This window comes from Camelina sativa, chromosome 17 (assembly GCF_030686135.1).
Source record: "Camelina sativa cultivar CO46 ecotype springtype chromosome 17, ASM3068613v1".
Classification (NCBI taxonomy): Eukaryota; Viridiplantae; Streptophyta; class Magnoliopsida; order Brassicales; family Brassicaceae; genus Camelina; species Camelina sativa.
Window position 1 is genome coordinate 17,387,749 of NC_141896.1, and position 12,325 is coordinate 17,400,073.

A 12,325-nucleotide genomic window follows, 5' to 3' on the forward strand; every position below is an offset into this window, starting at 1 on the left:
AATTTAAACAAGATGTAAATAAAAGTAACATATTAGGTTGACGTTGACACGTGCTAAGCATGCTTTGTGGCTTCCCCACGATTGCTTTGCCACATATAAGAACTCCAGAAGAGAGTTAAAGGCTCCTAACTCATTATTGTCAGTAAGCAACGTGCGTACGTAAAAGCTATACACTTGGTAAAAATCCAAATTTGGAAGTTTTGGGTTTGGATTTCTCTTCCGTTCCTACTCTCCTTTCATGTGACTTGCGCATTGTTTTAAAGATGATAGATCCAAAAATGAAAAGCAAGTATCGCGATACTTACATATTATAAGAATTATGAAAACAAAAAGAAGTTCTTTATACTGACCCAACTTAATGATAACATTATATTATACCTAAGAAAAACTCTCTCCGAATATAAATTGTAAATTTGTTACGACTGTTTGCAAAATTCAATTAAAATTTCATAAAAAGAAAACTAATTGAAAATATCAATACATGTACAGAAAATTAATTGAACTAAATAAGAAATTGATTTCACTAGTACGGTTTGAAAATAAATGGAACTGATAATATCAACGGCTGATAACATTCTTTCTTTCACTAGTGTCATTTTCTATCGTTTTCATTTCAGCCAGAGATCGAGCCACCATGGTTAGCACTAGCAACAATAATCTCGAGCGATTTATGTGTTTTGCTTTCTCCCGACGGAACTAATCCACTCAACTCTTTACCTTTTCCCCATAACACAACATATAGCCCACATACAATCAATATTGCTCCCAATATACTGAAAATTTTGAAAATACTGAATAAGTGAAACATTATGTAATTAACTATTAACAAATGTATTGCCTTTTAATTACCTTCCTAGATAAAGCATTTCGTCCAACAACAAAGCACCAGCCAAGGCTACAATTACGAGCATTAGAGGGTTGAAAGCGGCTACAAAGAGTGGACCCTTTAGCCTCGCACAAATTGCTGTTAGTGTTACTATTAGAGCTGTTCCTATTGTTCCCTAATCGTTTTCATAGTTTTCATTCCAACCATGCATTTGTTAGTAATTTATAAGATCAATACTCGGAGGTTTATAATAACATATACAAAATACTAAAATAGTGACATTAAAAAATTGGATCGATACCGAAAATGCAGCTGTCCATAGCCTTATGTCCCACCCTAGCTTCCATTGCGTCCAGTCTCTCTCCAAGCACAACGCATAGATAGTTGATTGAAAGAAACCCATTACGCTCATCAACCCCGTACTAGTGTATTGGCATGGCAATGTTTCACTCATCTTTGCCTGTAATGTAATGAAATTCTTAATTTGGTAACTTAAGAAAATAATGAAATTGATGGGTACACGAAATCAATAACTGAATATCATAATCAATAAAACGAAAATAATTCTAAGTTGAATAAAATGATAAATTTAAATAACGGTTCAAAGCTACTATTTACTTATTTAGTGGATGAATAAAGTTACTGAGTCCAATATAATGTAGTTGTAATTCTAAAACTTGCAGATACATCTAAGATCCCTTTTTATGTTATTTTACGTTTTATAATTTTTTTCAAGTTTTTGTGAATGCTAATGTATCTCGCAAGATCATGTTTTGAAAAAATGTGTATGCCATTCAAGTCAAGTGACTCGTAAATCAATGTCTAGATATGACATGTAGTCACTATAATATCTAGGGTTATTGTAATGAGCATACATGTCAGCCTAGATTAAATTCGCTGTAAATCCATCTCAGTTTGAGCCTTGCTTTTATATACATGTTTAGTCCTAACTTAGACCCCCGATTCAGACCACCTCTAATTTATTTTAGTAGAGAACAAGTATATCCGCGAGTCGACCCATCAACAAGACTGTTCAGCCTAACACAACATTCCTATTAGCAATGCATGTTGCGCACATGTATATATGGTCAAGCACGTTTTATATCTAGCCCATATTGAGCGTTGCTTCAGGTACATGCTTGGTCCTAAATTTTGGCATTTGGCTAACCCGAAGAATTGAATAAAAAGTGGTTGATTCGACGGACTGTGCTCGGCATGTGTAGCCTTGAAATGGACCGAACTTGGCTTGGACTGGCTCTGATTAATTTTTTTGTTTTGATGAAATAAATATGGTCATCTTCGCGAGCCAACCTAACCTGTCGATCGGCCCATCACAACAAACCTAGTGTTTATGCAAGTTAATTTGCTCACCTGTATGATGATCCATATGGAATAAGAGATGCAACCAGCGAAGGCTAAACAGACTCCCAACACTTGGTGGGACGTCGACAAAGCCACATGACTGCTTCTAGTGTTGGGTAGAAGGTTAATGTCAGACTTCAAGAAATCAATGGGAAAACCTTTGTAGAAGGTGAACAACATTGCTCCACCTATTCCCATTAATGTCCCAAATACTTTTGCTTTCCCTGCCATTGATCCTAAATCTAGTCTCTCCAACCTATGATACATAAATACATTTATGTATATTAAAGTTGCATGTTATATGAACCCGGAACGTTTTAGAATATTTTGATCTCTCAATCAATAACAAATATTTAATTTTAAATACCTTACAGAGATGCCAACGATGAATGTTACGGCGGGTAAAAGATTACCCACTGCAGACATAAACGTAGCCGACGTTAGTGCCATACCTTCGGAATATAGGTTGTATGCTAATGATCCTCTGCATGTATCATATGTATATAGTCTAATCAGTTTATGATTGGAAAATACAGTGGATTCAAGAGTATAGTATTTGCTTCTCGAAACTATCTACCCGAATAAGCCACACAGGAAGCCTTGGAAGATAATTTTCCCTGTCATTTTTACGTTTTGCCCCCTGTAAAACATTAGTTGATATATTATTAATAACTGAATAGCAAAATTAACATCCGGATCATGCATGAAAACTTGATGAACATAAACGTCCATATATTTAAGTCATTCAAGTAGACAATATAAACACACACACACAAAAAGACAAAGGAAATTGAGAGTTTTAATATTATAACATAATACTCTACTTCTACTTTATATTTTGGAATTATATATTTTAGTTTTCGATTTTCGATGGATGTATAGATATCGAAGAGAGAAAGGGGGGAAAAGATAGGACACAGCAAAATTTGTAAATGGCCTCCAATAATTTAAAATGGTCACACTAGCTAGCTAGTGTAGGAAATAACTTGCCGGTTAAAGAAAAAAGCAAGAGGAACCATAACGGCGGTGGAAAAGAGGAAACGATAAGCGATGAGAATTGGTAGGCTTACGCCACTGCTTATGGCCAGCTTGAAGAAAATGTTGACTCCGGCTAGAGCCACCTGAACCACCAGCATCAGTACCACCGGTTTGAGCCCATCTGCAAGCACCATTTTCACCAGAAGTCTAGAGAAAATAAGTTGAATGCTTAAGAGAAATGAATATCTATCTATACGCTCGGCCAAGTGTATATGGCTCTATATATAATTATAAACATGCGTGTTGGAGTTTGATTAGAGAACCAAGTGTCTACACACTACGAGCGTCCCAATAGGGCTACGCTTTTGGAAAATAGCGTGATGAAGTTACCCATGAAACCATGCATTCGCCACGCCAGTTTCTCATTCAATTCTATACAACAACAATAAATTCAATAATGCGATTAACATCTAGATATATTGATTTTTTTTTTTTAAAAGGACAAACCAATGTTATATAACCCGGGGTTAGACATGTCGTTTAGGGCCAAAGCCCGCAGACAGGCCCGGCTCGGCCCTGAAAAATAGCAGGCTCGGGCTTAAATATATATGTCAGGAAAAATCGGGTCTTTCGGGCTTAACCCGTTTGGGCCTTAGCCCGCTTGGGCTATAGGGTTTTTCGAGCTTAGCCCGATTGGGCTCGGGCCAGCCCGGAAAGTCCTTTAACAAATATATTTATACTTTTTTGTTAACATTTTTGTTTGATTGCAATATTTGATTAATAATTTATTGTAATTAAAGTTTTAAACTCTAATCCTAGTTTTTATATTTACTTAATAACCATACTTAATACTTTAAAAAATTTTATCCATGATATTTTATATGAATTATATATTAGTTTATTTAGTTAAAGTATCAAAATTTTGTTTAGTCTTAAATTTTTTATATTAAATTAATTTGGTTGTAATGAATATATATGAGTTATTAAATTTTTGATTGATTTTTTTATAGTGCACCTTCAAACACTGTTTTTTAAGGCTTATAAGTTTGAATTTTTGATCGGTAAGATAAGCCCTAAAAAGCCCGAAAAGCCCAGAATCCTATTAGGGCCGGGCTCGGGCTTTGAAATATAGGCTCGGAAATATTTCGGACTGAACCGGACCGGGCTCAAACATATACGGGCTTTACGGGTTTCGAACCAGACCAAACCGGGCCAGCCCAATTGACGCCCCTACGGTTATAACTACTCGTTCTATCTTATTATATAAACTTGGGTTTTGAAAGTTAGCCATTAACAGGATTTTGACACGTGTCAAGTTATTAATCTGAGATTTTGACATGTGTTTAAATTTTAAAAGTTAGTCATTAACAAGATTTTGACACGTGTCAAGTTATTAATCTGAGATTTTGACATGTGTTAAATTTTTTTAAAAATTAATAGAAAAATATTAAAACAAAAACGAGGAAAAACAAAAAACTTATCAAATTATTTATATGTGGAAAGTTACAGATTTTCGGTGGATAGTTTAATATTAAAAAAATTTAGCTGTTGGTGTATTTATCTACATAAAAAAATTATATAAGATATTAAAAAATTTTAGCTGTTGGAGTATTTATCTACATAAGAAAATTATATTCTTAAAACAAAAAAGAATACCCAATGCAGCTAGGAAAGTGGATCACTATAAATATGTATATTAAGATTCACAAAGTATTCAGAAAAAAAAACCAAAACTTATTTACGAACGATGAACGATGAGAAACCAAATCCAGAATATGAGAAACTTGAAAAACTTCCCAGCAAAAGAAAACGAGGTATTATGAACGATGAGCAAATAGCTATGATAGAGAAGACAATGACAGATGAACCTCATATACGTTTGGATTTAACTATGCTTCAGACATGGATAGACAAATTAAATCAATGTGTAAGTAAAATCTTTTTATAATGCTTCATATATATCTCCCACTACTTTAACGTCATAATTATCTTTCAATCTTTCATTGTCTAACATAAATTTACAAAATATAGGGTCCTCAAGTTACAACTACGCAGCTTAGAAGTTGGTAAGAACTTTTATTCTATTATATTGTAAAATTTTGCAACACTTTCATCTAATAAAAATAAATATTGCAGGATTTACCACAGAAGATCAAGATCAAAGGCAGCTCGAACTAGCAAGCAGTCAAAACCATCAAATTTAACTATTGATAAGAATCAAAATAATCATGTTATAGACCAAAAAAGAAGATCTCTAAGAGCACAAACGACAAACAATCATGGTAAATATTTTATTGTTTGGAAAATCCTATCATCAAATATTTATTTTATTTCTCAATCATGGTCAGATTTTAAAAATTACGTTTAAACAATATTGGATGTACAGAAGTACATATAATTTAGTGATACGTTGATTACAATAGTTGACCATAATTACGATGCAAAATCTTATTATATAAAACTGTTTTTTTTTCTTAATTCAGGAAACAAAAACGGAAAGGACAATGAGTTGGTGATATGTAATTATTGTGAGGCTTTGGTGTGGAAATCTGAAAGTTTAAAACATAGTGGAAAAGAATTAAAATTTTCGATTTGTTGTCAACAAGGACGAGTTGTTCTGCAACAATCTAGACAACCTCCATCTTACTTAGATGATTTACTCTTACGGTCAACATCGTTTCGGAACAATATACGAGCATATAATTCAATGCTTGCTTTTACATCAATGGGAGGAAAAATTGATTATGATATCAATTCAGGAAATGGACCTTTCACTTTTCGTATGCATGGTCAGAACTACCACAAAATTGGATCTTTACTACCAGTCGAAGGAGATATACCACGTTTTGCGCAGCTATACATATATGATACCGCTCATGAACTTCAAAACCGTCTCAATGCACTGGCAAAAGGAAAAAATACTGAGTTGAATGAAAGTATTCTCAGTGGATTAATTGAAATACTTGACAAGTACAATGAGTTAGCTAAAGTGTTTAGAATAGCTAGAGATAGATACGAAGCCGGAAGTGAAGAATACTCGATTAAGTTAATCAAAAATAAAGAACGTGGTAGACAATTTGATCTTCCACAAGGAGAAGAGATTGCTGGACTTATTGTGGGTGACATGTCTATTCCAAATTGTGAGAGAGATATAATAGTGCATCCTAAAATGGAAAAACCACAATACATCAGTTTTTTACATCCATCCTACATGTCTCTACAATATCCTCTATTGTTTCCATACGGTGAACAAGGTTATATGGAAAAAACCATTCCATATAGAGAAGGATTTACTACAAAAAGGGCATACGTTACAATGCGAGAGTATTATGCATACCAAATACATACTAGATTGACATCTCCAGGAACAATAATACGTTCAGGCCGTCTTTTTCATCAATATGTGGTTGATGCATATACTGCTATCGAACAAGAACGTATGAACTTTTATTTGTATAACCAGAAAAAACTTAGAGCAGATCTATACAATAATGTATGTGATGCAGTTGAACAAGGAGATGCAGATTCGAAAAAGCTAGGCCAAAAAATAATTTTACCATCTTCATTCACAGGCGGACCGCGATATATGGTAGAAAATTATCGAGACGCAATGGCAATATGTAGACGGTATGGAAATCCAGATCTTTTCATTACTATAACAGCAAATCCAAAATGGGAAGAAGTGAATGAACATATAAAAAAGGCAGGAAATGAGAATGCAAATGAAAGACCTGATATTGAATGTCGTGTATTTAAAATGAAATTGGAAGAACTTCTTAAAGACCTACAAGATGGTGTCTTTTTCGGCCCTATTACAGCAGGTACTAACATAATTTATTACTAACTATTATTAATATTTATATTTATTAACATAAACAATTTATACAAGTGAATTTTTTCTTTGCTAAACAGTTGTTCACACAATCGAGTTTCAAAAACGTGGACTTCCTCATGCACACATTCTTTTATGGTTACAAGAGTCGAAACAAAATCAAAGTCGAGAAGATATTGATAGTTTTATTAGCTCTGAGTTACCAGATAAGGAGAGTGATCCAGAAGGTTTCTTATTGGTTGAACAATTTATGATGCATGGACCATGTGGGCCAAAATGTATGGATGATAACAAATGCACCAAAAAGTTTCCAAAACCGTACAACAATACCACAAATATTGGTGAAACTGGCTACATTACTTACCGTAGGAGATATGACGAAAGAAAATTTGTCATGAAGGGAAATACAAAGCTTGATAACAGCTATGTTGTGCCTCACAATCTCGCACTCCTGAAAAAATATAAAGCTCACGTCAATGTAGAATGGTGCAATAGGTCATCTGCCATAAAGTATTTATTCAAATATATCACAAAAGGAGTGGACATGGCTACAATGAAGATCGAGAGAAAACAAGCAGTGGATCAAAATAGAGAAGAGACTGAATCACAAGAAGAGATCAATGAGATAAAAAACTATCTAGAATGTCGTTACCTCTCTGCATGTGAAGCTACTTGGCGAATTTTTGCATTCGATATACATAAACAAAAACCTGCAGTAACAAGACTATCATTACACCTACCAAACCAACAAAGAATTGTTTACCCTGAAGGAGCTATACTAGAATACATTCTGTCAAAAGATGGAATCGAGAAAACAATGCTTACTGAATGGTTTGAGATGAACAAACGGTGTCCTGAAGCAAGAAAACTTACATATATCCAATTCCCTTCATATTACGTGTGGGATGCAGATGCGAAAACATGGTCAAAAAGGAAGCAAGGATTCGGCATAGGAAGAATAGTAAACATTCATCCGACAGCAGGAGACTTATATTACTTGAGAATGCTGCTGAATACAGAAAAAGGGCCAACAAGCTTTGATGATTTACTAACCGTTGATAATGTTAAATATAAGACATTCAAGGCGGCATGTTATGCTAGAGGGATGTTGAATGGTGATTCTGAATGGAAGGAGGCTATGGACGAAGCAGCACAATATGCATATCCTTTTCAGCTTCGTCATCTCTTTGTGACATTGTTACTTTACTGCGAATTAAGTAGCCCTCTTAGTTTATGGGAGCATTGTTGGCGTCACCTAGCTGATGACATACCTAAAAATCAAAGAAAAACATTCAGCTTCAATGATCAAAAGTTCTCTGATGAGGAGCTACAGAGTTATACACTTATAGAAATCGAAAGAATACTAGCGCAAAATGATAGATCATTGACTGATTTTGAAGATATGCCAAAACCAGACAAAGAGTTGTTGAAGAAAATAAAAAACTCAATGCTTCAAGATGAAATGAGTTACAATATTCATAAACAAGATGAAGAATACCGCAGGTTGATACAAACACTAAATGACGAGCAGAAGAAAGTGTATGATGCTGTGATTGACTCAATTGACCATCGAAAAGGGAAGTTGTTTTTCCTCAGTGGACCAGGTGGAACAGGAAAGACATATGTGTATAAGACTATCATATCAAGATTAAGATCTCAGGGGAAAATTGTATTACCAGTAGCTTCATCCGGGATTGCAGCTACACTTTTACCTAACGGTTGAACTGCACATTCACGTTTCAAGATTCCGGTAGATCTTCATCAAGACAGTACTTGTAACATCAGTCGTGGTTCCATGCTTGCAGAATTACTGGAAAAAACAGATCTCATCATTTGGGATGAAGCACCCATGTGCCATCGATTTGCATTTGAAGCTGTTGATAAGAGTTTGCGAGATGTACTCTCAGTGGCAAATCCAGATGCAGCAAACAAACCCTTTGGCGGAAAAACAGTGCTTCTTGGTGGTGATTTTAGACAAATTCTGCCAGTTATACCACAAGGCACCAGACAAGAAACTGTTATGGCAACAATCAACCGTTCATATTTATGGAACTATTGCTCTATATTCACTCTTGAGAAAAATATGAGGTTGCACCAGGCGGAGAAAGATTTTGCAGAATGGCTAATAGGTATCGGTGATGGCACAATATCTAAACCAGAAAAATATAGAAGCATAGATGACGATATAGGAATAGTAAAAATCGACACCAATATGCTCCTGCAAAACAACGGTGATTCAATTGGATGCATTGCAAACTCTACATATCACAACTTCGAGTTTAATTTCAAAGATAAGGATTATCTGATTGAGAGAGCAATTCTTACTCCAAGAAATGAGACAGTGGACGAAGTGAATAACTATATGTTAACATGCTTAAAGGGAGAACTAAAAGAGTATTTGAGCTCTGATACCATCGGTGAAGACAAAGAAGAAGTGGCAAATCAACATATTCTTTACCCTACTGATTTTTTAAATACATTGAAATTTTCAGGTATTCCTAATCATAAACTAGATCTGAAGATAGATGCACCAATCATGCTACTAAGGAATATTAATCAACGAGAGGGACTTTGCAATGGTACAAGACTAATAATAACTCGCCTAGGCAATAGGATTATTGAAGCAGAAATACTCACTGGAACTCATGTGGGTAAACGGGTTCTTATTCCTAGAATAAGTCTCACACCAACAGATGCAAAATGGCCTTTTAAACTCAAAAGACGTCAATTTCCGGTACGAGTTTGCTATGCAATGACTATCAACAAGAGCTAAGGTCAAAGCTTAAACAAGGTTGGTTTATATTTGCCAAGTCCAGTCTTTTCTCACGGACAATTATACGTAGCCCTCTCAAGAGTCACTACAACTACAGGCCTTCAGATTCTTAAAGGAGATACAAAACACTACGACAATAATGTTCTACAAAATATTGTCTATCAAGAAGTTTTCAACAACATATGATTTTAAGAGAGAGATTAAAACTAAAGTTTCTACAACTATACCTACAAGTTTTATAAATTTTGGTGATTTTTAAAAAGATTTCAGGTTTATAGTTCTATTTATACTATTTTCCAGTAATTTTTTACAAGAACGTAACAAGTTTTCTTTAGACTTATAATTTTATCTCCCATTTTTTAGACTAAATTTATACTACAATACAAAAAAATTTAAGGCAAATCAAAGAATATGTTCCACTGCTTACCTAAGGTGAAGATATAAATTTCATCTTTGAGTTTAATCTTCACAACTATTTTCATATATAAAATCCATTGCAAGATCCCTACAAAACATAGAAGCAAGTTTAATTATATGACTGAAAAGTAGAGGAGTAAAGTCCAATTTATTTGCCATTTTAAAGTCCACTTCAAGAATGAAATGATCTCATAGCTACTCATTCATACCTTCAACTTTTCTTTTGTTTCTAATTGGTTACTAACACATAAACTCTTAAGTCTCTAACAATTATAAAATTAAAAAGATTTATCCTTTCTCCAATTGAGTACAATCTAAACGGACCAAACAATACACAAACCCAACCCTATAATAGAGAATAGGTGAAAGATACTTACAATTAATTTGGGAGTTCAGAGCGTCACATGAAAGTCGGATTAAAAGACTAATATGTTTACTGCAAAATATCAAATGAATCAGATATATTAATCAAAAGAAAAAATTGAAACATGTAACGCATAAAGATCAATACTTTCTATCCAAAACTCCTCAAATCTTCACATTTTTGGGTGGTTCAAGTCCATTCTACACAAATCTCATTACAGCAATAAATATAATGTATTGTTGCTTTCGTTCTTAATAAAGATCAATATTTTATATCAAAAATCTCATTAATTCTATGCAATAGAGATACTCACTATATTACCGCACTAATTTCCTTACGGTTATACAAAATTTATACATCAATTTGACATAATGGGATTGAAATCGAAAAAGCATATACCTTAAGTGAGGTTGATTCCTCGCCGGTGAAGGGGAGAGAGACGTCGATGTCGACGGTGGAGTGCGTGTCTCTGATGCGGTGATATCGATACCGGTAGGGACGATGAGTGAGTCGACGGAGAGGACGGTTATGTTGGGAAGAAAAAAATGTCGTTCTGTAATTTTTTTTAAGGTCGGCAAAGTCGCCGTTCTGTAAATGAGGAGAAAAGCTAATATCATTTATGATTTATATTTTTTAATTAAAAAAACTAAAAAGCAACGCACTTGAGAAAAAATCCACCCATTACGTCATTTAAAAAAAATAATATGGGTTTTGTTTGGGCTTTTACCAGTTTTTGTAAACATTCCCATTTGTATGGTTTATGTTCGTGGCCCATGTTTGATTTGTTAAAATTATTACACAATTATTACAATACAATATGATTTAAATCACGTATAATAATTCCATTAAAGAAATCCAAGATTGTTAATATCTTACTATCTTATTATTATCTTTTAAAAAGAAAAATAAGAAATAAAGTACCAAACACTATAAAAAAATTTCTACAAAAAAAAAAAAAACAATTCATGAGAGAAAAAGGTCAAAAGAGCATGTAAAACAATATATATAGGAGATATACACAAAATTACGTATACAAATCTCAACAATATCCCAAACTCGATTTAAAAAAAAAAGTCTCCTATTAAATCCAAGTGACGTGGTTATCACAATTTATCTCCTAATTTAAATAAAAGAAGGAATATTAAAGCTCATTCTCTGTTAGGAAAAGGAACACACCTTATTAATGTCGGTTGTTTACATTATAAAACAAACAACATCCCCATAACCTTTACACGCAAAAAAAAAAACCACAACTTCTTTGTTGCTTCAAAAAAAGAACAGTTCCTTCATCATGGCTAATGCTAAAAGTTTTTTAACACTAGATCAACTGGATCGTAAACGTTTTTATCGTCATTCTATCACAGTTCGTCTACTTCGAAAGTGGGAATTCAAAAATTTCAAAAAAGATAATGAACTCCTAGGAATGAATCTTTTATTTCTGGATCAAAAGGTTAGTACATACTTAGTTTTAATGCACGATTATATTAGATATTGTGTTCCAATTAATAATTATTTATTCTTATTGTTATTGTAATTTTATACATTTAAACACAGGAAAATACAATTCAAGGAACAGTGCATCAATCTCTTCTTCAAAAGTTTGGAAATCAGTTGTCTGAAGGAAGTATTATTGAAATTTATGATTTCAATGTGCAAGATTGCAATAAGAACTACAAAGTTTCTGACCATAAATTTCAGATAAGATTGACAGAGAGGACAAGAGTTACCATTGTGGGACAAGAAAGCTGCCAAATACCACGAGAAAAATTTCGA

The 12,325-nt window shown here is 33.7% G+C and overlaps 2 protein-coding genes across 4 annotated transcripts; one reads left to right on the forward strand and one right to left on the reverse strand.

Annotated features, from left to right (window-relative positions):
* Positions 1–482: 482 nt before the first annotated feature.
* On the reverse strand, positions 483–11,216 carry LOC104756981 (WAT1-related protein At1g68170). Of its 3 annotated transcripts, XM_087494389.1 has the most exons (16): positions 10,952–11,216; positions 10,566–10,624; positions 10,199–10,276; positions 8,900–8,979; positions 8,675–8,808; positions 8,052–8,269; positions 7,824–7,885; positions 7,651–7,708; positions 7,363–7,449; positions 3,179–3,347; positions 2,766–2,828; positions 2,556–2,672; positions 2,198–2,444; positions 1,128–1,286; positions 850–1,001; positions 483–773 (listed from the first exon to the last, which is right to left on the reverse strand). In XM_087494389.1, the coding sequence occupies exons 10-16, from the start codon at positions 3,322–3,324 to the stop codon at positions 614–616; spliced, it is 1,044 nt and encodes a 347-aa protein (XP_087350515.1). In that variant the 5' UTR covers positions 3,325–3,347; positions 7,363–7,449; positions 7,651–7,708; positions 7,824–7,885; positions 8,052–8,269; positions 8,675–8,808; positions 8,900–8,979; positions 10,199–10,276; positions 10,566–10,624; positions 10,952–11,216; the 3' UTR covers positions 483–613. The 3 variants fall into 3 exon arrangements, 2 of the variants coding, with proteins under 2 accessions (XP_087350515.1, XP_019095293.1); XM_019239748.2 differs by lacking the exons at positions 7,651–7,708; positions 7,824–7,885; positions 8,052–8,269; ... (3 more) ...; positions 10,566–10,624; positions 10,952–11,216 and having other exon boundaries at positions 3,259–3,347; positions 7,363–7,389; XR_015586324.1 differs by lacking the exons at positions 483–773; positions 850–1,001; positions 1,128–1,286; ... (3 more) ...; positions 3,179–3,347; positions 7,824–7,885 and having other exon boundaries at positions 7,164–7,449.
* Positions 4,914–7,010, forward strand: LOC147923926 (uncharacterized). Its single transcript, XM_087496575.1, has 4 exons — positions 4,914–5,093; positions 5,198–5,232; positions 5,303–5,448; positions 5,650–7,010. Exons 1-4 carry the CDS (start codon positions 4,914–4,916, stop codon positions 7,008–7,010), a joined length of 1,722 nt encoding a protein of 573 aa, XP_087352701.1.
* Positions 11,217–12,325: the final 1,109 nt, after the last annotated feature.

Coding starts and splice junctions, on each gene's coding strand:
- LOC147923926 (XM_087496575.1), top strand. CDS start 4,914: ATGAACGATGAGAAACCAAATCCAGAATATGAGAAACTTGAAAAACTT. Junction 5,094..5,197: donor TAGACAAATTAAATCAATGT/GTAAGTAAAATC, acceptor TACAAAATATAG/GGTCCTCAAGTTACAACTAC. Junction 5,233..5,302: donor ACTACGCAGCTTAGAAGTTG/GTAAGAACTTTT, acceptor TAAATATTGCAG/GATTTACCACAGAAGATCAA.
- LOC104756981 (XM_087494389.1), bottom strand. CDS start 3,324: ATGCTGGTGGTTCAGGTGGCTCTAGCCGGAGTCAACATTTTCTTCAAG. Junction 1,287..2,197: donor CCATATGGATCATCATACAG/GTGAGCAAATTA, acceptor ATTACATTACAG/GCAAAGATGAGTGAAACATT. Junction 1,002..1,127: donor TATGGACAGCTGCATTTTCG/GTATCGATCCAA, acceptor GAAAACGATTAG/GGAACAATAGGAACAGCTCT.